Raw genomic sequence first — 26,325 nt, 5'->3', positions numbered from 1 at the left:
GCTCGATATCCTGTATAATATGATCCTTATATCTGTCAGTCCACATTTTGTGTATTGCCAGCAGGTTTGTTAATCTGTCATAGTGAGGACTTTGCATTGAGTTTTACTGATTAATGATATTTTCTAACCCCTTCTAAGCCTTCTAAATAAAGCTTTCTGCATTTTTATGATGCCATAAAGGCACTGTTTACAAAGAAACCTGTAAGAGAAATGAACTTATTGGTTTGCAAATGTTAAGGATGGTTCGATAAATTTAAGCTATAAGGAACATTCGGTAACACTTTAAAATAATGGTCAGTAGTTAACAAGTAGCTGCAGGAAGTAATAGGTAGTACTGCATTAACACCGAAGTTAATACTATTAACTAATATGGAAGCAATATTAACTAAGCATTAAGTAATAGGTAATTTAGTACAAAGGTAGTTCCTTGGTAGGTATTTGATTGTTACTAAAGAAATATATCCTCATTGAGAACTACTTGTGAACTAAGAAATAATAACCAATTAATTACTAATCACAAAAGTAACATGTCTAAAAAGTGAACAATTGTGGGGGTTTTACTCTTAACGTGGTCATAACATTTCAGAAGCACGTGCCTCAAATGGGTTCTTTGTGGAAACCAGTTTATGAAGTTTATACATCCCCCCCAAATACATTAGCTAGGTTGAGATTGTGACCACTACTCTTGCCAGGATGGACGCATGTTCTCTGTTTATTTAAAACTTAAACATAAAATGATCCTAATAAAGACAGTTTTTTTAAAAATAAATCTTAAATAATTAGGAAGTGTTGCTGACACTCTCATGATTGGATTAGTTCACTATTATGAGCTCTATTGAATGTCAGTCACATATATCTCAGACTCCAAAGACCTATAACTTTATGTTACAGTAGCTGCCTGAGGAGGACTTCTCTTTAGCACATGAATATAAACATTGATGTTCACTTGTCAAAAACAATTAGCATCTTTAATAAAGAAATTGGCTGCATTTATGTTACGATAAGCGCAAAACCAGTGTTACGATAAGCGCAAAAAGTGTTACCGAACATTCTTGAATCATCCTTAACATTTGCAAACCAATTAACTTTTACCTTTAAAATCGCAATCATTTTTTACATTGCTGTCTATTTAGAACGTAATCTTCAATTGTTCTAGCTTCACAAGCTTAATTTATGAGGTCTGTGACTCATGTAAAACACTTTAATAAATAAAACTGTCTTCTGCATTAATAAATAACCATATGCAATAATATTTCAAAATTAGCTATCAATTTATTGAACTGTTCAAGCCTTTTTAGTCTAAATTAACCATCACTGACCACCTTTACAAGCTAGGATTTCCTGATGAACAGCATGTCTATGCTGGCACACCATCTGGACCAGCCCTACACCAGCAACATCCAAGCTATTTTTTAGCAGGGCAGGATGAATATCACAGTGAAAAGTTTAGCACAACAACATGGAATCATGACTTTTGCGTAAATATACACGCCAATTTCAAGTCAAGTGGCGTGTTATCTATATGCATTTTGAGCTACCCGCGTGTATGCGTGTAATATATGTCTACACCGTTAAATGTCCGAGTGATACCGCGTGTATCTACACGCCGTTAAATGTCAGAGCGAAACGAACCAAAATGTACAGTAGATCTACATCTAGGGAGCGATATTTTTTTCCTAGGATGGTAGGGGAACACTAATAAATGCTATTAACCCCAGTGGCGAGATGGTTTAGGGACAGGGTTGGGGTAGGTCATATTTATATATAATGTAACGTTAAAGTCGGCAAGAAATCAAATTTGACAAATCTTCTTTTTATATGTACTTCTGTATTGTTTATTATAAATGATTTATCTGTTCACTTCGTTATTTTTAAAAAATTCATGTACCCTTTAATCTTTAATCAAAGACATTACCCTTCCCTCCCCCATCGAAACGACCTCTCTTCTATTTAGGTCACGTGGAATGGCAAAAGGGTGCGGCCAGGTCCGATGAGGGTGCGGCTATTGGTGAACCGCCTCTCAGAGAATCGCATTCAAATCTGCCTCCAGTTTGTATGCAACGCCCAACCTCCAACGATCCAATCAATTCCCGAAGGACGAAATCAAGCCCTGCCCTACATTTTTTTTCTAATTTCAGAAGCCGTTTCATTTGGATATACGTCACAACATGGAAAAAAATTACAATCTCAACTTCCGTTTCACGCCGACTCTAAGTCAACGGCGTTCATAAACATGCTGAAAAGCGATTATACAGTACGTGTTGATAGCACGTCAAAAATGGAAATACGAATCGGCGTGTCGTACATACATGCACACCATTTCATGAGATCAGTCTGAGCACAATGTTAAATGCTCAGTGCACATCTCTCTCTTCTACATAATCTGTCTTCCTTCATCAAAACCTGCTATTCCTGAACAGCTTCAAGCTAACTGCTAATGAACTCATTCTGTTTATATAATGCTTCTGCAGGGATATACACAGAAAGACGGAGGCAGAGAGAGTATGTGTTGATAGGCACGAAGGTAGACAACTGTGGTTTTGGTTAGGAAGGAAAGGAAAGGAAAGGAAAGGAAAGGAAAGGAAAGGAAAGGAAAGGAAAGGAAAGGAAAGGAAAGGAAAGGAAACCATGTTCACACAGTAGCAGATTTTTGTTTTTTGAGTCCTTAATACTGTTCCGTTCAAACACAGCAGTTTTTTTTTTTTTTTTTTTTGAGAGTTACAACCGCATTCTATAACCGAACTCACACCGTCAATTTTCAGGATTCACAACCACATTCTCAGAAAACCCCCGCTGTGTGAACGGAACCGTACTGGACAACTAGTTGTCTTCATCACATCATACAGTGCGAGAGAGACACACTGCTGAGGGTTTTTGTGTGTGGTTTCACTTTCTGTAACCTACAGCAAGGGAGATATGAGCTGTGCTGTTATCTGAAGGTTTTCGATCCAGTCTCTGGTCTCCACCGGAGCGGCTCCCACCAGTTTTGTGTTGCACGACTCAAATGCCGTGACATGAGTAAGATGCTGCAAAAGGACGTGAGACGCGTGTGCAAAGGTTAAAGGCATCCAGTTGGTGCATGTTTACATTGATGCTGCTGTCGGTTAATGTAGATTTGAAGGATGAACTTGCAGTTCAATTGGACTCTCATGTGTCAAAAGCAGGGGTGAGAATCACAGGGTACCTCACGATATGATACAATAGACTACACATGGCTCACGATACTGATAACATCACAATACAGCAATTCTTCTGTGATAATCAATATATTAGACAATCCTATAATGATACATCACCATATCTATCTAACTATGAAAACAAGATGCCTATGAAAAGGTTAAGTGCAAGTTTTCCTGACTTTGGACTTAAAGGGTTAGTTCACCCAAAAATTAAACTTCTGTCAATATTTACTCACCCTTATGTTGTTCCAACCCTGTAAGACCTTTATACATCTTCGGAACACAAATAAAGATATTTTTGATTAAATCTGAGTGCTGGATCACTCCAGCATCCTAGTCCATAGGCTTCTTGAGGAATTGAAACTTGCCTGCCTCGAAAAGTTATTAAAGACATTGTTAAAATAGTCCAAGTGACTTCAGTGGCTCAATCTTAACTTTATCAAACGACGAGAATACTTTTTGTGTGCAAAAACAAACAAAAATAATGACTTTATTTCAACTATTCACTTCCTTAGCTATGCGCCTCTAGTCAGTTAACGTAGTGTGATAGCGTAGAGCTACGTCACACTTAGGCTCACTATTGGTTGACGCTGGTCATGTGTGTGATGCGTGTGACATACAATAACAGAAGCTTACGCTATTAAACTAGTAACCTGACTCGAGGCAGAGAGAGAAGTAAATGAATAGTTGAAATAAAGTTGTTGTTTTTTGCGCACAAAAAGTGTTCTCGTTGTTTGATAAAGTTAAGATTGAGCCACTGTAGTCACTTGGACTATTTTAACGAAGTCTTTAATAACTTTTTGAGGCCAGCAAGTTTCAATTCCTCAAGAAGCCTATGGACTACTATGGATGAGTGATCCAGCTCTCAGATTTCTTCAAAAATATCTTAATTTGTGTTCCGAAGATGAACAAAGGTGAGTAATTACTGTCAAAATTTTTATTTTTGGGTGAACTATCCCTTTAAACGTGGCACAGGCATCCTTTATTATTATATTTTTTTTACTCGGATTGCTGTCCTTCATACTGTTAAAAAACACTTTTGATAACTTATGTTCACGTTTCCCTAATTCATGTGTTGAGCGCCACCTCGAGAAATCATTAAGTAGTGACGCTGGGAGTGCCTAGTCTATTTAGAGCTCCTTATTTTAATAAATAAAATATCGATATTTGACGCCAGCTTATCAACTATCGAATTGAGAAGGATAACGATATATTGTCCTATCTATATTTTGTCCCGTCCCCTTGTCAAAAGTGATGAGACTTTTCAGTTTTATGGATGTTGCCATCTTTGATGTCACTGTAGCGGTTACAGCAACTTATCATCTCAAATACTGTCTGCATGAACGTGCAACGAGAGTCAAGCTCATATTCTCTTAATGGGACATTTCGAGACTCACACCTGTAAGTAATTGAGGTTGTCAGTCCCAAAAACTGACAGTGTGAATGTAGCCCATGAAAAGATGGAAAGGAAAGGAAAGAAGATTTTGGAGAAAAATGTCAAGGTAGGAAGGGAAGCCATTGTAAACAATTATCTTAATGCAGGTTACAAACAAAAAAATAAATAGAGGGAACATGTAAAATCTAGATTTATGAAGTAAACACCCAGGCATTTCTTTGAATTAAGGAAAGGAAAAAGATATCTCAGAGGAAGAGACTAAATATGATTAATCAGACAAAAGTGTTGAAGAGGCAGTTGATGCATTGGGTGCAGGCATTTATGACAAAAATAATGCTGTGGTGACAAAGAAAATGTATGTGACTTTTGAAGCAACCTCTATCACTTAATGACAAACACACATACTCAAACACACAGCGAGAGAGAGAGAGAGAGAGAATACACCAGAGTGAGAGAGGAATATAGAGAAAGGCTGTAGAGCAGTGTAAAGTGTCCTTCATATGTGTGCATAAATATGCATAGCGTGCACTCTGGGTGGAGAGCACTACAGCTCTTCAGCTGTTTGTGTGTGAGTGTGTGTGCATTTGTTGTCATTATTGCTCTGTAAAATCAATCTCTCTTGTGTTGTGTCCCTGCATTAGCCACTGTCGGTGGGTGCTTGAGTTTATGCGAGGGAGAAAGAGGCAAAAGAGTTGGAAAAATAAATGGCCCTCAAAGTACCCTGAGCTCCATAAAAAAACGGGATATACACATCTGACTTTCATTAGAGGGAGAGAGGTGTTTGTGTTTGTATGTTTGTGTGCAATCCTAACCGTTTCTAGAGCGGAATGCTGTTCTCTGACCTATGCATGTGTATCCAGTCAGCCACTGTCAAATTTACAGCTGTGTAATTGACTACAAAAAGGTCAACATCTAGTCCTGTCTTCAAAACACCACACCATACGACAACCACACATTTCAGACACTAAGAGAAGCATAGGAAAGAAAAATAGAAAATCAGATTTAGTTAAATGTGAAGTGTATAATTGATGCATCAGCAAACAGAACACCGCAGACTGTCATTAGTCTGGCAAACAAAAAGTACCGTCTCAAACTCCATTGCCATTGGTTGAGCCAGTGTTGCTATGCCTATGCAAAAGCTGTTTTGAAAGGCAACTCAATTACACAGCCTCCAAAGATTCCTCATTTTGCCCAAAGCCCGGAATCCATTGCAGTCACCTAAGTAAATTCTACATGGCAGACAAAGCAAGATTTTGATAAGAACTATTCGTATGATGCACTCAAAAACAACATGCCAACACCAAACTCTTTTGGAATAAATTGTGAGTTGAGCACTGTTACCAAACCAAGTGTCTGCAAATGTAGAGTGTTCAGAATCACTCGCTTTTTGAGGTTCCATCTCTGTAAGCTGCAGTCACAGCAAAATTTCGCCCCCAAATTTTGTGGGCAAAAAGAAAATTCCAATGTCTATTGTCAACAGTGTATGAAGCACAGCTCCCACAGAAGTCACTTTTGAACCAAGAAGCTTTCTGTTGGTCAATGCGGCAAAAATCATCTAGTAACGGTAAATGTGACTGTACCTGTACCACTGCGAAAAGACCCTGTATGTCAGCCATTCGTCTCAAGAAATTTTAGAGCCAACATCGAAGACAAAGTCAGTACTCCAATGAAACATAACTCGGAATGCCATTAAGTCTCCTGGGTTCTCTAAGAGCAACCTCTGAGTGATAAAATGGTCCACTTTGTGTACTGAAGGATTTTGAACAGGACTGTGCATACAAAAGCTTGGTAAAGATTTTCTGCCTTGCACCTTTCATCTCAGGTCAGTCAATTACCTTGTACATTAGTCCCCAACCATTCCAGTATGTGTGTTTGAGAGAGTAAGAGTATTTACCTTTTCTGTCTGTGTTGATCCCAGGGTCAATTAGCTGCTCGTTTCCTGGTGTTTATCTGCATGTGTTTAAGTTACAGAGGTGTTTATTATTATTTTTTAAATCCAGACTGAAGGTGTTTATCCCTTTTCAAGGTAAAGAAGTGTCACAGAGTTTTTGTGTGTCTATCTTGTGTCCATGCGCACACTTCAAACATGAGGATTCAACTTGAATCAGACTATCAATTCCACTCGTGTCTCCTTCAGTTTGGTTTGTGGAAAACACCGGGATACGCTCTTCCCTTGTTAAAATGTTCCTGTTGTGAAACATTTTGGCTTTGGCGCCTTCCAGCAGTTTCACATTTCCACTGAATGCGTTTTAAGATTCTCACCATATTTTGAGTCTTTCCAGCTGTTCTTCCCTCTATTTTCCAGGATCCTGCTGTTTTTCGCTTCCTCTCATCTTCTTTGCCTGCTTCTTTTCATCCACCTGCGAGGTTTACGTGCTCATTTTCCCATTCAACGCCTCCTCATCTTGCTCTCTCATTCTGTCAGTCTGTTTATTCTTTATTCCAGATGTGCTCCTTGTTTGTGTTCTCCTCCAAATTGCCGTGATTGTTGTTTTCATGTATTCGCCTCTTCAGTTGTTTGTGCCATTCGTCTTTCAGTGTCGAATTCCAGTGAGCTGCCAGTTCTGCCACAGCAAAACAACGTCCTAAGCACGGAGAAAAACAGGATGGTGGGATGGTGGGATGACTGAATGGGATGGGGAGGATGAGTAAGGAATGGGAGGGAGAAAGAGAGAAGAAAAACATTCATTTCAATTAAGTGGTCATTGTGAATACACACACACACACACACACAAATACTTTGTAAATAAATATTAAAGACTAAAACACAGAGGGCAATTTGATGAGAATTATTGTTAATCAAGTTATGTTTAATTGTCTTGGACATTTCTTTTAAAATTCCTTGGAATAAATACAAATATTAATAAATGAGACTATTGTTGATAAACAATAACAGCATAGAGCAATCAAATTAATGGGGAGATAATGAAACTAAATCAATTTAGTTAATAAATAAGATAATATCCCATTTAAATAAATACATTTGCTGAGAAATGTTCGAGAACATATTGAAAGTCTCTTGGTATTTTGGGAAATTTAGTTTCAATGAGATGTTCTTGAGATCTCTTCTGATATGAATGCGAGGTTACAGGGGTCTTTCTCAGGAGAAAAATCGAAGAAGTAGGAGACCTCCTTTGAGAAACAACTGACATGTTAACAATATCTCATTTCGAATTTTTCTTCCCATGCAGTGAATAGAGATAATAATTAATTACATGCTGCTTCCGATGTCATCGAGGACTGCCATTTAAAAGCACAGGGTTCCGTAGCTCCCCCCTCCCCCCATCCTCTAGGCCCAATGATTACCTATCCCCATATCACAGGGGCCAGAACACCCCCCCTCCTAGCCCAAGACACCAGCCCTGATGTCATCTCCAGTTTGCACTTCTAAAAAAATTCCTCCAGGCTGCATCACTCTTTTTTAGTCATCTCTGTCTCTCACTGTTTTCCGTGTTTTCTCACCTCGTCCGATTGCAAAAAAAAAACATTGATCCCTCTTGGAAATGTCACCAAAGTGGTTTCCTGTCCTTTTGTCTCTCACCTTCTCTCTCTGTCCCATTTCTATCACACACACACCTCTAGTTATTTTTGTGTCCTCTTCAGTTTGTCATTCGTTTTGACTATGTTGCAGACAGCACAGTGACGGCATTTGAATTAAACAACTCGTGGGTGTGTGTGTGTGTCGAGAATCACAGATGCAGACAGAGTATTTTTTAATCTGTGGGTGCGGTGACAGTGTGTGCTGCTTTGTGTGTGAGACTGTGACTACAAGTTAGTGTGTGTGTTTGAGCAAGAGAGAGAGATGAGTTAAGCAGATGTCTTATATGGTGTCAGGCATGTCACCATGCAGACTGACGAGCTTTCATCTGCATCATCTCTCTGTCTAATCATCCATGTCTCTTGTTTTTATTATTCGTTATCAGAAATGTTTTTTTGTTTTTTCTTTACTCCCAATATCCATTTTACATCCAGCATTTAAATGAGACACAAACAAATGCATCCACACAAACCTGCTTTTCGAGCATTTCCAGTCGGGTAGTCCTGCAGGAAAAGGCGATCCGACTCCTGGCTTCCTCAAATGCGAAACAAGACCCTCTTTCTCTCTCTTTCGGACTCCGGTCCTCTTCCCTCCCTCTCTTGATTTCTCTCTCTCCGTCTAACACTCCCTTGTTCTCACCAGCTGTGTGCCGCTGAATCTCTTCAGAGGACAAACTCCTCTTTTTTCATCCCTCTTTCTTTCTCTCCTGCCACAACTGATTGAAATTTAAGTCATTTTTAATCCTGTCGGTCAGGTATCCAGGGAGCGAAAAAAGAAAAATTGTGCAAAAAAAAAGAAAAGAAAAAATGACAGATCTTTTGTAGTGCTGGATATTTTTAGCAGTTCCCTTCCATACCTCTGTCATTTGTTTCTAGTTCAGTTTTTCTCCGGTATCTACTCATTTTGTTTTGTATTTTTTCTTCTCCTCTTTTGCAAGCAGTTGAGATGTTAGCGTGAACCAACGAGCGACTAAGGAGCGAGTGTCGGCTACACGCACTGATACAGGGAGAGAGAGTGAGGGAGGGGGCTGAGAGAGCGAGAGAGATGGACAGCCTCCAGCAGTATTGGCTGAGTGAGATGGTCGGGGTAGCGAGGGAGTGATAGAAGAAGAGATGATAGAGATGCAGAAGGAAGAGCTAAGTATGGAGAAATGGATGGAAGAGATACGGAGAGTGAGCCGATTAAATGTGCATCAAACGCAGAGAGAGGATTGATATCAAATGTACAGCTGCCTTCTGTTAATAAGATTGAAATTTTTTGCCCTAAACACTCTTACAGTGTTTAACGATGTTCATACATGATGTATACAAGAGATAATGATGATTTCCTGCTAATATTGCAGTTTGAATGAAGGTGTTTGTTTTCCCCACATTGTTAAGATTCAAATGTGACGGTGGCAAACCTTAAAATCACCTGCATAAAATGGTCTCTATGAGGAAATCAGCTTAATAAATATACTAAATTAGGTAATTTCTGTTTTAGTGAGTGTTCGATTTAGAGGATAGGAAATATATTTAGCTCAGTTGAAAAACAATAGAAGTCAGTGGAAAATCTCCATCATGAAAAGCAAACATGTGTGACATTTGATTATGTCTTTGAAATAGAAGGAAGGTGAGGGAGATTGTGTGTGTGTGATTTACTTAGTTGGGCATCTCCATCTCTGCTTGCTATATTTGTCTTGTCTTATTAGTTATTATAAGACTAGATGAGTTATGAACAGCCTTCCAATTTACCCAGTTAAAGGCAAACACATACAGAGTAATGAGAGAGAAAGAGTGAGAGAGAGAGACAGAGATAGAGAGAGAATATGGAATGGTGTTATCTTAAAAGAGAGTTTTAGATTTTCATTGGTGTCATTTTTTTTTTTTTTTTTTTCATTTTAAAAAGCATTTCACAATGTCTTTTGTCTGATTTATTTCCATAATGATATTGAGAATGGTGGTCACGTTCTAGGAAACACAAACCAATACCACACCACACTCAAACACATTTACACAAAGGCACCACACTAAAAACAGACTCACACATCAACACCCGACTAATAATAAATATACAGCAACCGTGCATCCATCCTAGAAAAGCAGTTTGTTTAGACATGCATATGTGTGTTTATTGTGTTTAAGGTTTTTATAAATGAAGACTATTCAGATGTGACACACCTCATTTGTTCTGTTGATTAGAGGCTGCAGTGGTGTGTAGCACAACTGAAAAATCCAGCTCTCCTTCCTAATCTCTTTCTTCATTGTTATACTTGAGCGGGCAGGTAGATTAATCTGATGATATTTAGATGACATAAGATTATCTGCATTAGCCAACAAACTGTGTCTAATGAACAGGAATGTCATTCTCTTGTGTTCCAGTCTGTTTGTTTTTTTTTGTTTTTTTTTGTATGTAAGTAAATATTGTAAATGTTCAAGAACATATATGTGTATGTCTAAAGTGGTATCATTAAAGCTACAGTACAGAAGATTTTAGGTTAAAAATGAACAAAAATCTATTACCGAGGAAGTACAGAAAGACAGTGTTCAAAACTTGCCTTGTGTTTACTTGCTTTAACGATTCACAACAGTAAGCTTATAATTTTATGTCATTCATCTTTGATTGGCTGCATCACAACCAGTGCTTGCAGTGCTTGTGCGGTGCAAAGTGTGTTAGTTCCGAGAGTGTGTAGCCATAACTAATGGGCAATATTTTTAACACAATGAACTGCCAAAACAACCATGGAAGAAAGCTGCATGTATTATTCATGGATATTCAGATATAGAAATTGGAAAATGTAAATATATCTATGATGCACTGATGCATCAATATTAAAGCTCTATTGTGTGTGTGTATTTAAAAACAGCCTTTTCTCATCCCAAGACGTCATCTAACTGACGCTTTTGACCATACGTCAACATCCGACGCTTTAGGGCACCCTTTAACGTCAGTTAGATGACGTTATCTAACCCTAACCCTACCCTACCGCTTTACTTTTAGCGTCAGTTAGATGACGACCTAGGATAGCGTCATCTAACTGACATTAAAGGGTGCCCTAAAACGTCGGATGTTGACGTATGGTCAAAAGCGTCAGTTAGATTGAGTCAGTGTTGATTGAGAAGGTTAAATTATGCACAAAAAAAGGAAATGAGTACTGGTAGTTTTAAATGTTACATATGAATTTAAGCATGTCAACTTTAAAAAGTACTGGAAGAAAAGGAAAACTCATTTAAAATATGTTAAAGATTACATTTAACAGTGTTTTTACATTATACGTATTTGAAAAATGTACTTGCAGTGAGCATTGAATATTTAATTGAACACAGGTAAATATCTGGTATTGGCCAACATTTAGAAAATAACAATAATTTTAAAGAACTATTGTCAATTAATGACTGATATGGATTTAATATATTGTGCATCCCTAATTTGTTTGTTATTTACTGCAAAGACACATATACATTTGGATAGGTGGCTTAAGCATTCTAATTCTGTTGAAGCCGCTCTATCGGTTTTGCATTAGAACATTGAAAAACCCATAATAGTCCAGAGCTATTTATTTTCACACTGTGCAGAAGGGCCTCCACCCCCACCCTGTCTGTCTGTTTGATAGAGCAAAGTGTGTGTTTTGTGTTTCTCTATATTTAGTTCCTCCCCCATCCTCACACACGTTTAGTCATAACACATTCACACCACTCCCATAACACTTACGAATGAAAAACTAAGACAATTAATCACAGAGATAGTGTCACGCTCACCGTCAAACTCTTTCTTGTTTTGTCTTGTGCGTTCAAACTCAGATCAGCACCATGGACAGCGCATGGCATAAACATAGTATGCTTTGCACTGAATGTTTCTGGTGTACATTGTACGTATTAAAGGGATACTTCAGGATTTAGCATTATGCTTTGTAGAAAACCTGTAGTATTTTTGAATTACAATGCTTTCCACCCTGAGACCAGAGATTTATGTAGGGCCGGGTATTGAGACAAATTTCACAATTCGATTTGATTTCGATTCACAAGCTTGCAATTCGATTCGATTCAATATCGCTGTAAACTATGGGAGTCTAGTTGTAGCCTACTAAGCTTCATTAGCCAAATATGAAGGTAATAATTAAGTGTTTTGTAGCTATACAAACACTTAAATTACACTTTTATTTATTTTTATAATAAGAAGATTATATGAAATATAAACATTTAAATGGTGGCTGTCATAAAAACTTGCCAGATTTATTCAATTATGCATTAAATATTGAAGAACATTAAGATTATAATGCCTATGTAATATGGTGTATACTGTATATTTAGCAAAATGCTCCTCTCTAGAGTTATTTTTTCTAGCTGACTAACGAGTTTATGTGGGTTTTCTGAGGTAAATATGACGATACATGACATAGATTACAAGCTGTTTAACGGTTGAAACGCTGATTGAGCGAATCAATGTGACATGATACGGATTTCGATAAGTTGTACTCTATGTTTTAACACACTTTCAGATGCTCGTTCATGTTTATTTCGCGCAGTGACTGGTATTATTAACCCGGAAGTGAGATCAGCGCTGCTGCTTCTCTTGAGCTCCGCCAGAGCGATCTCACGCCACAGCGCCAAAACGCTATTTGTGTTGTTGAATTTCTAAAGAAAATGGACGTAATTTGAAAATTGAGACTTTGTTTCATATCAATAGTAACAAAGGACAAAGATTATTGTGATTTTTTGGATGCGCGCAGTCGCGATACAATGCTCCATTCATTCTAATTAAACAGGATGACTAATCCTTAATTTTTATTTAATTTTTATTTAATTTTATTTTTTGGAAAAAATCCTCAGATGACGAAAAAAATCGTCATTTTGCATAATTGGAGGATTTTTTGGCCAGAGACTAAAGACTACAGTCAGTATAGGGGCTGTTTCACATGTTTTCAACACGCCCATAGAGGGTGGGGCTCACTTATAGAATTAACACAGTGTCAGACATCTTTTTTTTTGGAAGCTAAGCTAGCAGGCTCTTGTTCTGTGGAGAAAGCTGAGTAGTAGGGGTTTCCATCCTCTTTTTCACGGACATGTCTGGCCATCGATGTCCGGGATTCATTTTTTACATGCATACCTTTTGTTTCAATCTAATTTAATTCATTCTGATTGGTGAATTTGAATGTAGTGTTTACATGAACGCTAAACAAGTGATCGGTTAATGTGCGTTTTAACATTGCTAAGAAAATCAATGTTAGCAATGTCACAGCTCCTCCGTGAGAGATACGAGACCGATGCGTCTCACAGGTGTCTCTCATCGGTAATCACGCCACTGGCCTTGCGTTGTTCTCCCGCGGCCCTCAGTCTCGTCCTGCTCGCCACAGTAAACATAATGAATGCCGACTGTAGAACGCAAAACCCGAATCCCGGACATTTTGGCCGATCTCGAAACACATTTTCGGGCAGACTCATCACGGAGACTCACTAGTTGCCTAGACTTGTTGTTTAACTATTGCACTCTGTTACCAGTAGGCGTGGCCTCCTTGGGCAGCGAAGCAAATGCATTCTGGGAGTTGTTGTCTTTCACCCACATAAGTTAAAAATACATTTTCTGGCTTTTCTGAGTCTAGAAAGCTCCAAATTCAAAAATAATTTCACATTTCTTCTACATAAATGACCCATTTTAAATACAAATTCATCTTTCCAGAGGTGAAGTATACTTTTAAGAGGAGTGTTGTCTGTTTACCATCTCTACTAATACACTGTTGCAATTTAGTAGAAAAATAGAGAGACAGATGGATTGATGGAACGATGGATTACATGACAGGGCTTTAATTCATGCACGACTGGCTTCACACATTTTGAAAGAATGTGTATGTATGTTTTGTTTGTGGACTTTTTTTTTCTTAGAACTGTTTTTGTTCTTGAACAGATGTCAATTATGCTGACGGGACCATACTTTACCTTGTCACACCCCACTAGACAGACAAATTAAGGCCTTACATTAAACTGTTTCAGACCTTTTTGCATATAATTGTATGCATTTATTGTAATTTGTTTATTTGTTTGTTTGCAAATAAAAAGATTGTGGACGGTTGCAGACCTGTTTAAAATAGGTACACTTTGCTACAGGGCTGTTTGAAAGTTTGAAGTACTTAACCCTCTGGGGACCAAGGTGTATTTGGGGTGCTTGAGATGTTCTGACATGTCCTGACATTTGTACTTTTTTCAGTTGCTTATAAACATATTAATGGCACAGGTGAAATTACACTCTATTTAGTACAAACAGGGCTACCATAATATATGAGAAACATGTATGTACATGTTTGTATTGTAAGAACTAAAAATGAACGTTTCTGAAATAAGGCCACAAAACACATACTAAATATGCATCGACAAGACTTTTGACTAATGGATGTTGTTGCCTATAGGTTATATTGTGAAAAGATTTTTTTTTTTTTTTTTGCCAAGGCAATATGTAAATGAGCGTGAACAGGCCAGCCCCATCATGAATAATTAGGTGATTCTCACCTGAGAGAGACAAAGACACACATAATAATGAGCCGTTCATTCGGGTGAGTCAGACAAGAAAAAATTGAAAGGACAACATACATACATACATACATACATACATACACACATACACACATACTGTACATACATACATATATATATATATATATATATATGTATGTATATGAGAAGTTCAGATGCAAAAGTCTCTAAGTGCCATTTGAAATTTTCTTCTAGAATGATAATTTTTATCAAGCTTGTATATTATGTATGTATCTAATACTCAAACACTGAGAGAGAGAAAGAGAGAGAGAGAGAGAGAGAGAGAGAGAGAGAGAGAGAGAGAGAGAGAGAGAGAGAGAGAGAGAGAGAGAGAGAGAGAGAAGGGGAAAGAATGAGACAGAGAAAGAGAAAGAACAAAAGAGAGAATGAGAAAGAACGAGAGAGAGAGAGAGAGAGAGAGAGAGAGAGAGAGAGAGAGAGAGAGTACTTGTGTGAGATGTGGTTAGATCTTTCTTTGATGTTTGTTTGTTATATCTCTCAAATATCATTTGGTTTTTGGCTTTAGTTCCTAAACACAGAACCGATGAACAGCTGGAAATAATAGACGTCACCAAGTTGTGAGATCCCAAGCTGTAGGGAAACTGGGACATTCCTATTAGCTCAGATACAGTGCTAATATCATTTTAATATAATTTCAATAACTAATCATGAAACATCATCGGGAATCACCTACAAATTATAAAATTACCCGTAAGGGAATAAATTGCCAATGTTCTTTATGAACGATTGAATGCAACGAACAATTGCACTATCAATCACAAGAATTGTAATTAAATATTAATATGTCAGTTGTCTAAAATATATTGATTGTCAGGATACTCTTTAAGGGGATTAATTTATGATCGAATCATCTGCTTGTCCAGCAAGCCTTATCATTCGATCTCCATCAAACCTCACAAAATGATCCTCCTTTATAGACTTTCAAGGGAAGCTATTCCTCTGGCCACGAGGATTAACTTTCCTGTTATAACAATACCTTTTTAAGTATCAATAAATTTGTAAAGCACTTAGCTTGACCGTAACATTAAATAGACTTTGAAATGCGCATGAGACAGTCAATCAAATTAATATAATGTATTTAATAAAATGAAAACTACATATACATGGAATAAATGTACTTTGTATATATAAACAATAATTAAGCAAAAAAAAAAAACACTGACAGAGAATGAAAGTGAAAGAAAAAGGGAGAGAGATCCCGAAGGGGCAAATTACAGGCCGTAAACCTTTGAGACAGAGAGACACCAAGATATTGTATCATAAACGAAAAAATAAATTAAAGCTCGATAACACGAATACTTGCATAAATGGTTCTCTTATGTTGCTGAACAAGGCTGCGTGAGTGAGCGTTTGTGTGTATGTGTGTGGCATTTCATCGTAGCGTCACGTGGCCTGCGGATGGGTCCGGAGCACGCACTTCAAGAAGGTTTAAAGCTCCTTGACGTATTACTCAACTGTGTAAATGAACAAAGTAATACGAAAAGGAAAACAAAACTTATTAAAACTAAACAAAAAGACTAAAACTAAAAGGAAATGACAAACTGGAGATGTCCAACGCCGGAAGAAACCGAAGAAAAGAGAGCTGATCTTGATGATCAGTGATTTTAAAGCGTGAAGATGCCACACCCTCTGGAGGTGTGTGAGCCAATGCGAAACTGCCTCTTTGGAGGGAATGTTGCCATTTAGAGTGTTTAATTTCATTGGATGTTTACAAAAAGAATCTACAAGATTCTTATTATACTAATGAATGAGTCATAAAGTTTGGATGAAGATTGGAGTTTAAAGAGACTAAACATGCTACACATATGATTTTGGGTTAACTTGTGACATGTTCATGTCTCAAACCCAAAATAGTTAAAGGGTTACTTCACCCAAAAATGAAAAATCTGTCAGTATTTACTCACCCTCATGTTGTTCCAACCCCGTAAGACCTTCGTTCATCTTCGGAACACAAATTAAGATATTTTTGATTAAAACTGAGAGCTGGATCACTCCTGCATACTAGTCCATAGGCTTCTTGAGGAATTGAAACTTGCTGGCCTCGAAAAGTTATTAAAGACATCTTTAAAATAGTCCAAGTGACTTCAGTGGCTCAATCTTAACTTTATCAAACGACGAGAACACTTTTTGTGCGCAAGAAGACTTTATTTCAACTATTCATTTACTTCTCTCTCTGCCTCTAGTCTGAGGTTCCAGTCAAACCGAACTGAACACAATTGAATCAAGGAGCTGAAATAACGACTCAAGTCAAGTCAAATCAAACTGAAATGAATCAATGATCAGAAATAATGAGTTGAATCAAATTGAATTAAATTGAATCGATTGAAATGGAATCAAGCAATAGAAATAATGAAGACCAAAAAGAATAGATAAATGAGAGACTTCCCTGTCAGAAGACTGACATGATTAAACAGAAAACAATTTGAGAGAAATAGAGAGATACGACTGATGTGAAGGCCGATTTGTTAAATGAGGCCAAAAAAAAAAGCAAAGACAGCGACTGAATTTGACCCTGCAGGGCTTCACAGGAATGAACAACAGTCAAATTAAAGCAACAATGACATTGCAAAAACCCAGAGAATGAAAGACATGTCTTGCTTTATCTCAACCAAACTCTTGTCCTCTCCAACATACATGTACAAGAGTTTCCCCAGTAATTCTCTCATTCAGGACTTTTCAGATCTTTCCTCAGCACTTCATCTGTTCTTTCATGAGATGAACTGTTCATCATTCATCACAGATCTAAGCTGGTGAAGAATAGGATGGAAAACTACATTAAATCCTCCATTAACTCTTCAGCTTCCATTGGAATCCTATTGAGAAATTCCCCATTTGCTCTAAGTTTTGCTGGGTAATTGGGTTTTGATCCCTTTTTAGAACACAATGATTGACATATGGGAGTTAAGGGCATCCGTGTGTGTGTGTGTGTGTGTGTGTGTGTGTGTGTGTGTGTGTGTGTGTGTGTGTGTGTGTGTGTGTGTGTGTGTGTGTGTGTGTGTGTGTGTGTGTGTGTGTGTGTGTGTCTGTACAGGGATATACTGTTGGCAACATAGAGACAACGTGTCATTCAGCATAGAAAAGGGATTTAACTCTGAAAAGGCATTGAATTCAGATCTAACATCATTGCTTTTTCCACAAAATCCTTTTTATATTCTTACTTTGACACATCATCTTCTATCTCTCCTGTAGTCCCTTTACACTTTCTAGATCTCTTTGTGTGTCACATAAAACACACACAAACCCACATCTCTCTTTTCTCTACGTGTTTCTCTTTGTCAGATGACACACGCATTCCTGTCTTATGCCCCATTGCATACACTAAAACAGTGTTTATTGGTGCAGTGAGCGGTGTGCACTGCTGTTTTGATAGCTGCAGTCTAGGGGCACATTCCAATGCAGGAGCTCTGTTATGGCCTAAACTTCAGCTGTCTCAAAATGCTAATGCATTTATAGCAGCCACCGGGAAAGATCCGGGTGCTTTCAGACTGAACTATACAGATTACGATGCAAACTTCCACACCCTCTGAGACTACTAAAAAGCACTGTCACTGAAGTGGACAATTATGGGCCAACTTGATGCTTTGTTTTTTGTCAGCATCTAGAATAATGTTCTCCTTTGTGCTTGTTTGTTTGTTTGTTGTCATAAGTGGTGCTTGCTAAGGAAAATATAAATACAATATAACGTTCTAAAAAATTATATAGACCTTTGTAAGCTCTTTGTCTTGTTCCAGTATGCAACCACCTAGCAAGACCCTAGCAAGCGCACACACTAAGAACACATAGCAACTGTATAGCAACACCCTAGCAACTGCACAATCACACTCTAAAACCACTCAAAACCTCTTAGAGATTGTATAGCAACACTCTAGCAGCCACATACAGTAACCACACACTGAAACGATTAGCACCTTTGCAACTGCATAACCACACTCTGAAACTACTAACACCTTAACAACTGCATAGAAACACTCTGAAACTTCTAACGCCTTAGCAACTGTATAGCAACACCCTAGCAACTGCACAACCACATTCTAAACCACTCAAAACGTCTCAGTGATTAACACAGTCTCATCCCAAGAAGTCATATAACTGACGTCTTGGGACGTCTTTTGACCATACGTCAACATTTGCCTTTTTAGGGTACCCTTAAACGTCGGTTACATGATGATCCCGGGCCGTCATACAACTGACGCTTTACCTTTAACATCGGTTAGGTGACGGGGTAGGTTTAGGGGTAGGTTTAGGTCTGGGGTAGGGTTAGGATCCGATAACATCATCTAGCCGACGTTTAAAGGTACCCTTAAAAGGCGGATGTTGACGTATGGTCAAAAGACGTCCCAAGACGTCAGTTATATGTATAGCAACACTCTAGCAACCACATAACCACACACTGAAACCACTAGCACATTTGCAACTGCACAACCACACTCTGAAACTATTAACACTTTAACAACTGCATAGAAAACACCCTAGAAACTACATAACCACTTGGGCTGTAGCGATACAGTAATGTCACGATACGATACGATACACACAATTCAGCTCACGATATGATATATATCACGCTATTCAGCCAACAAAACGATTCGATATAATTTGACACACTTACATCATTTTCTGAAAGATTTAAAGGGCACAGAGTTATTTTAGTGACATCTTGTGAGTGTTCAATCTACTTGGATTGAATTAATTGAACTGAAAACTAAAAGGATCAATTACACAATATATGTCTTTGACTTGAGTCCCTATAGCTTGAATAAATGTCAACTGTAAAATGAATCAAAGATGTGTTGAGAAAATTAGTTCCATTTATTGAAACACTGCAAACTGTAGCTTACAAGCCTTTGAAAAGTAAATAAAGTGCAGCATTGCAATTAACAATGCAGAGTTAAAAAGTGCAAATAAAGTTTTGAGAAAAAAAATGTTGTATAAAAAGATAAACTTCTCATATTTCTGCCTTTAAATCATTTTTATAAAAAGATGAGTCAAAAAAGATAAATTACTGACATTTACAATGCACATTAGCTTATATTTTATTATTAATAGTAAAATTCAGTCCGATTTTCCCATGCTGTCATTGCTAAGCCACCATGCACTGCGCTCTCCAGTCTCCACATCGACAAAGAAGTTTTAGTAGCTAATAGATTTCCACCACCGAAAAATGCTTGCTGTAACTAAGTTAAAAGATTTATTTATGGAGAAGAGAAAAACACCCATAGTGTTTGAGTGCACCCCCATCCTTAATGTTGACCGAGCTTTCGTTGTTACGGAAAGGGTGAAGCTATTGGTTGGTTCTTGTCACATGAACTGCGGTACGCTTGCGGCATTCTGAAAAGTTGAGGTGTTCATCTCGCTGCACCTGGGAAAAATGAGCGTGTCGTCGCTTCAATTATGAGCGCGCTTGCCTCGCGCCTACATTTGAAATAACGAAGTGCGCAAAAGACACGATATGTGAACAGCCCCTCGACGAGCTAAGTTAAACGCAATTTGAATGGGACTTATGTATCGATAGTTGTGGCTTAAAAATTGATACTTTCTTAGGGAAAACCCTAGCAACTGCACATCCACACTCTAAAACCACTCAAACATCTTAGCAAATTTATAGCAATACCTTAGAAAACCATATAACAACACTCGGACACCATAGCAATTGCATAAAAACACCTTATCAACTTCATAACAACATTTTAAAACCACTCAGAATACATTAGCCACAATATAACAACATTTTTGGAACCACATAATCGCACTCTGATATCACTAACTCTTCAGAAACTGTATAGCAACACCCTAGCAACTGCACAACCACATTTATGCAGTTTAGCACCATCAAACACACCTAAAGACCTGTTCACACCGGTACGAATTTCGCGCGCGTTATTCGCCAACTTTTAACGCCTTGTGACTAAACAATGGGCGCCAATATCAGTTTTCACTCCGACGCGTAAAAGCATCATTTAAAGCCTCGGGTTCGTTTTTTTAGTTTGAAACGCCGCATCAAAAACTATCTGACCAATGAGATTGGTGCTCTTGCTCATGTGTTTGAAGCGTCTGAAGTTACAGTAAAACACAACTTGGGGGCGCTCAAACACAAAACAGTCTTGCCGAGCCCACATATGCAACGGTGAAGAAGATGTACGCGTCGCCGTCTTCACAGCCAGGAAGAAATAAGACGAGGAAGATGCAAGGCAAGATGAATGTAGAGCTGCTGTTCTCGTTGGTGTTAGAACATAAAGAACTATATGACAAATCAGCCCGTTCTCATCCTTTAGCGTCACATAGAACGCCATATGACAAAACAGCGCTATATTACGCACATGGCACCCTTTATTCACCCAAGGCATCATAAATCCTTTAGCGTAATATGAGACTACCCTACCCTACCCCACACCCTAACCTAACCATCACAGCGCGTGTTATATTAACGATAACGGGTGCCATGTGCGTAGTATAGCGCCATTTTGTCATATAGCGTTCTATATGATGCTAAAGGACGACAACTGCAAACATCTTGGGAAAAGAACTGTTATGGAACTGTTATTGCTCTGTGGTATTGCAGCAAATTGGCGCCACCTAACGTCAGGGAATGAATTTGCATGTTCACTCGGCTCATCGTCATTGAAAATCGCTTGGGTGTGAACACAAAAAACGCGTTGAAAAACGCTGACGAATAACGCACGCTGATATTCGTCCCGGTGTGTACGGGCCTCTTAACACACAACTCATAATCTAACCAAAGGTCTTGAAGATTACTTAAAAATGAAAGTCAGGTAATGATTTACTTTGTATAAGGGATGGTGCTAAAATCTCCAGGACCGGAATTATCTATCCCTGCTCTAAAACCAGTCAGCACATCTTAGCGACTGTACAACAACACTCTAACAACCACATAAAGACTTTCTAAAACCACTCGGAACACCTTAATGACTGTATAGAAACACCATTGCAACCACATAATTGCACTCTAAAAGCATTCATACATTCAACATCTTACCAGTTCCATAACAATAGCCAACTTTGCACATGCAAGCACTATTTACATATTTCCCCCCAAAAATTAAATATATATTTGTTGGAATTTCCTGGAACTTACTCTTCTATTGTTTATTTGTATTTACATATGATTTGATGGTGGATATTCAGTGTCATTTGGTCTCATTTTGCAAATGGATAAAGCATGTTATTTCAGGGAATTTGTTGGTTGATCTCAGTTGGTGAAGTTTGGGCATTATTGAATTATTCATATGGTGGCTGTATAGATGAAAGGGGGTCGAACACAGTACTAGTATAGTGTTCCTAATAATCCTTTAGGTGAGTGTATATTGAATAAATGCATGTGTTTTGACTATCAGCTGATAATCGTAATCACTCCCTTTTCTCTTTCAGACTAATATCCCGTTCCTGCAGAATGTATTGAGCAATAGCCAGTTCCTGTATGGCACAGTTGACACGCAGTTTATTGATGAGAACCAGGAACTTTTCAACCTAAAACCTACACAGAACAGAGCCCAGAAACTCCTGCGCTATCTGGGTTAGTGTGTGTATGCGTGTGTGTGCGTGTGTGCATTTATCATTGTGTTGCCCCTGTGATGGTCTAAAATGTGTGAGAGTGCATTTGTGTTTAAACATCTGCTGTATATCTCCACAGGTCACATCATGGTAAATGGACCCATGACTCCTATTCCAGTTAAAGCCAAATCCTCATCTGTTGATCCAGTTGTTCTTTCTGTTTCTTTGGGTATGACAAACACACACAGACACAAACACACACACACACACAGTTACTTAATCAGGGATCATTAAAAAATATTAAAACGTCTTAAAAAAACGTACAGTTTTTTCTCAGTCGCTTTGATGCATTTCTCATATCACTATTTACATTTGCACAACAGTTAATGCAGTTCTCAAAACAATTAAACTGCAAAACCTAGTTGATAACCTGCAAAAGCATGTCACTTGCTCAAAATGGATAGCTCATTCCTCAAAAGCAAGTATTCATGTCAATGAAAGTGTCATTGTCATCAAGATGAAAAGTCCACCAGTGTTTATGAATAAGATAGGCAAATGGCTTTGTCATGTTATCATTATGACAGTTTACTCTGTAAATGTTTTCCAATGCAAAAAAGTTACCTGAAAATGCTCAAGACAGCACTACTATTTTTGCACAGCCATTTGAAAACTACAGTAAAGTTACACATTACTGTATTTAGTGAGGTATCAGAGTACAAGACACTGAATATGTATTTCACATTACTGCATATGCTCTTTACTATTCTAATTTGTTCACAGCATTGTGAAAAATAAAAAATACACCCTTATTTACAAAACATGTCAAATTTGCTTGACAGATTTTGACAACTAGTTTAACATTTTTCTATGTGATGACTCAAGCAATGAAGATGACTATTACTATTAAGTATAGTTAATTTTGACTGACATGACATAAGCAAATGATAATGTTATAAAACAACAGAGAGTTGGTTGAAAGCAATTGATGCATGTCCAAAAGCATTTGCAATTTGTTGGAAGGAATGAGAAACTGCTACTATGATCTGCACAAATGACTAAATGTCGTGGAGGTTTAACTAACTGTTGTGCAAATGTAAATAAATGATTTACAGCGACTGAGAAAAACTGTCAAATGTATTAAATTTCGTTAATTTTCCAAGAGTGGCATTAATAATCATCTGGGCGGAATGAAAGAAAGATATGTCTGGAGAAACTATTTCCCATGCTAAATTTATTTCACCAGCACACAACCCTGTATAAGGACAGTAAAAGTAGCATGTGCCTATAGCACAGCAGCCATCACACACCATTTAGGGGACAGTGTTTTCCCCATAGGCCTGTCATAAAAACAGACAAAGAAGTATTTTAGAGTGGCAGACGCGAACCAAGATTGGGAAGTGCAGGTTTAATGATAACTGGCACGATTATGAGAAATATACAAAAAATGACAGAATATGAAGGTGCAGACTTTGCAAAAAGACCATACAATTTGGAACAGTGGGCTGGAAAGTCCTTGACGCACATATGAAAGGGGAGAAGCACAAGCGCTATGCAGACAGTCAGGCAATAACTGTCCCCATTCAGATGTTTGCAGCATCGGGATCTACTTCAAAGGCTTAACGCTACACCCAAGTTGATGTCTTCGGGGTGCAATACAAGTAATGCATTCGGTACATTCTCCCCAACCACTACACTGAAGGCAAAATGCTGTGGGTTTTGCACACGCTTAGCCGACATCACTCCTATACGTCCAACAAAGATGTTTAACTTGTCATTTGCAATTTGATTTGTTTACGCACTGTTTGTACGTTATTTACAGCAGTGTTGTTGTTGTGATATTGAGAAGGCAGTTGCCTGACAGTGACATGCACTTTATGTTGCTAAATATGCACTGACTATTTGCACTGTTGCTCAAATACAAATGTGTTTTGTTAACCTGAACAGCCTAGAGTGTAATTTATATATATATATATATATATATATATATATATATATATATATATATATATATATATATATTTTTTTTTTTTTTTTTTGCCATGGTAATGGTCTTAATTTTTATTCTTGAAGGTCTTACAAAGGTCTTAAAAGTCATTACATTTGTTGATAAAAAATGTGCAGATACCCTGTTAATGATGTAAATAAATTACGTCTCTTAAAAATATATACATTTTTAATTGTTTGTTCATCATTTGTTCATGATTAACCACTGTTTATTGCTAATACAATTTTGAAACAAATATTTAAATGATTTTAAGTGATTAATAATATAACAGCTAATAACCTTAACCATCTTACAAGCAACCTGTTTATTTTGATTTACTCATTTTTAAGATAACTTACATCTTACATTTAAGTCATTAGAATGCCACTTATTAATGAACTTGGGAGTCATGTTTTGTAAATAATTAGTTTATGATTAACCAATAACTTATAAATGACTTATAACTACATTAATAAAACATTATATTTTTTTAACGTATAGTGTTTAACTAATACGTGTGACAGTGAGGAAATTTTCCCACCAGTTAAACGACACCGGTATCGTCACTTATGGTGCGTGTCCACTGACACGAAGCAGAGTGAGCTTTTTCAATTTAATTTCTGTGGAAGTTGTGCTAAGGAAGTCAGGAATGAACTGAAAACGCTGACTCATTCCGTGCCAGTGAACACGCACCATTATAAATGTCCGTGCAGCCGAGTACATTTTACTTTCGCTTTCAAATTAGCATAATTTCGACAAAACAAACAGTTCAATGACTTACTTGTTTATAATATACCTAGAACTTTTACTAATAAAGCAAATAAGACGGCTTTATAAACAAAACGATTAGGCACTGCATACACCGTGAAGGTGTGTTTGTGTGTAAATTAGACGTGTAACCTCCGGTTGCTGCCACCTTCATCAGGCAAAGTTTACAGATTGTCTCATTTATGTTTGCAGGTTCCCTTTAGCATTGGGTGTAAGACCGAAATATTGTGTCTTCAGGTAATGTGCCACATTACCTGTAGATAACAGAATGTCTATCAAAATAAAGTCTAACTGATAAGAATTTTAGTGTATTATGTGAAAGACCCCTTTAATTCTGTAGCATAGTTGAGTCTACTTGGTAGTTGAACCTATCTTTCAGTTATGGAAAAACAGGTACGAGACTCGAGGGAATTCGTCACCCTATCATGTATGTCCGAAAAGAGAAAGAACTTTTTTACACTCCGTGTGGTAAAATCATGGAATGAGCTCCCAGAAGAAGTTGTATGTTCCCCTTCTATTAATTCCTTTAAGAACAGGCTGGATGCATTTTGCCTGTCAAAAGATCATGTTATATATAATTATAAAGTTTGCCTGTAATTCATTTTATGTTATTTATTTAGGATGTTAGGAAAACTCAATTTATTAATGTGTTTTTGTAAAATCAAAATGAATTTGTATATATATCTAGTTTGTATCTTTTAGAGTCTGGAATAGAGGATTGTATAATCCTGTAGCAGAAAAACGTTCAATAAACTTAAACAATAGTTGAGCTACTCCCCAACTCTGCACATGCATCACAGATAGTTTAGTTACTCCCCAAATCTAAACACACGTATCACAAACACACTTTCCACATCAAAAGTGTACCACAACAGATGTTTGTGGAATTCATACTCATGTTTATAGCAGCCCTAAATATTGGCACCCTCCCCTCTCTCTCTCTCTTTCTTTCTTTCTTTCTCTCTGTGGATGGACTAGAGTGTGATAATGCAGCTTTAATCCTTCCCTTCTCTCCTTCTCTCTGCCAAATGAAAGAGGGATCCGGTCACATTAGAAATCTCATTACAGGGGTTTAGGTGTGTGAGCCACATACCATGCTCCCTCTGCGTGTGTGTGTGTGTGTGTGTGTGTGTGTGTGTGTGAGAGAGAGAGAGAGAGAGAGAGAGATCCCTGAGGGATAGGTATGTGTATGCATATGTGTGAGCAAATAATTTTAGCCACTTTTCTCGTATTCTCATTGGGAAAAAAAAGTTTTCCCACTTTCTTCCTGTTCTCAGTGGAACTGGTCTTAGTTTGTATACAAAATTGTCCCCCTACACATTTGGACCGAATATGTGCCATGCATGTAGGTGTGTGTATGGAAAAGGTCTTTCATGGGATAAAAAATGTATGTGTCTGTGTAAGTAGGTCACATCTGTGGTAGGTGT

General features: G+C 37.7%; 2 protein-coding genes across 2 annotated transcripts in view; one reads left to right on the top strand and one right to left on the bottom strand.

Annotated features, from left to right (window-relative positions):
- Window positions 1–9,096, bottom strand: part of LOC120477637 (leucine-rich repeat and fibronectin type-III domain-containing protein 4) — a 33,098-nt gene extending 24,002 nt beyond the window's left edge. Inside the window, exons 1-2 of the mRNA XM_039669305.2 lie at window positions 8,586–9,096; window positions 6,470–7,201 (exon numbers count right to left, since the gene is read on the bottom strand). The gene's annotated coding sequence lies outside the window, so the exon portion shown is untranslated. The remainder of the gene's footprint in view (window positions 1–6,469; window positions 7,202–8,585) is intronic.
- The window catches only part of pcxb (pyruvate carboxylase b), a 322,790-nt gene that overhangs the window by 231,190 nt on the left and 65,275 nt on the right, over window positions 1–26,325 (top strand). Inside the window, exons 11-12 of the mRNA XM_039669304.2 lie at window positions 22,024–22,168; window positions 22,286–22,375. Coding sequence (XP_039525238.2) covers window positions 22,024–22,168; window positions 22,286–22,375 — 235 coding nt within the window. The remainder of the gene's footprint in view (window positions 1–22,023; window positions 22,169–22,285; window positions 22,376–26,325) is intronic.

Source organism: Pimephales promelas, chromosome 1 (genome assembly GCF_988280905.1).
Source record: "Pimephales promelas chromosome 1, fPimPro1.hap1.1, whole genome shotgun sequence".
In the NCBI taxonomy this organism is placed as follows: Eukaryota; Metazoa; Chordata; class Actinopteri; order Cypriniformes; family Leuciscidae; genus Pimephales; species Pimephales promelas.
This window is presented reverse-complemented; position numbering and strand designations above follow the sequence as displayed.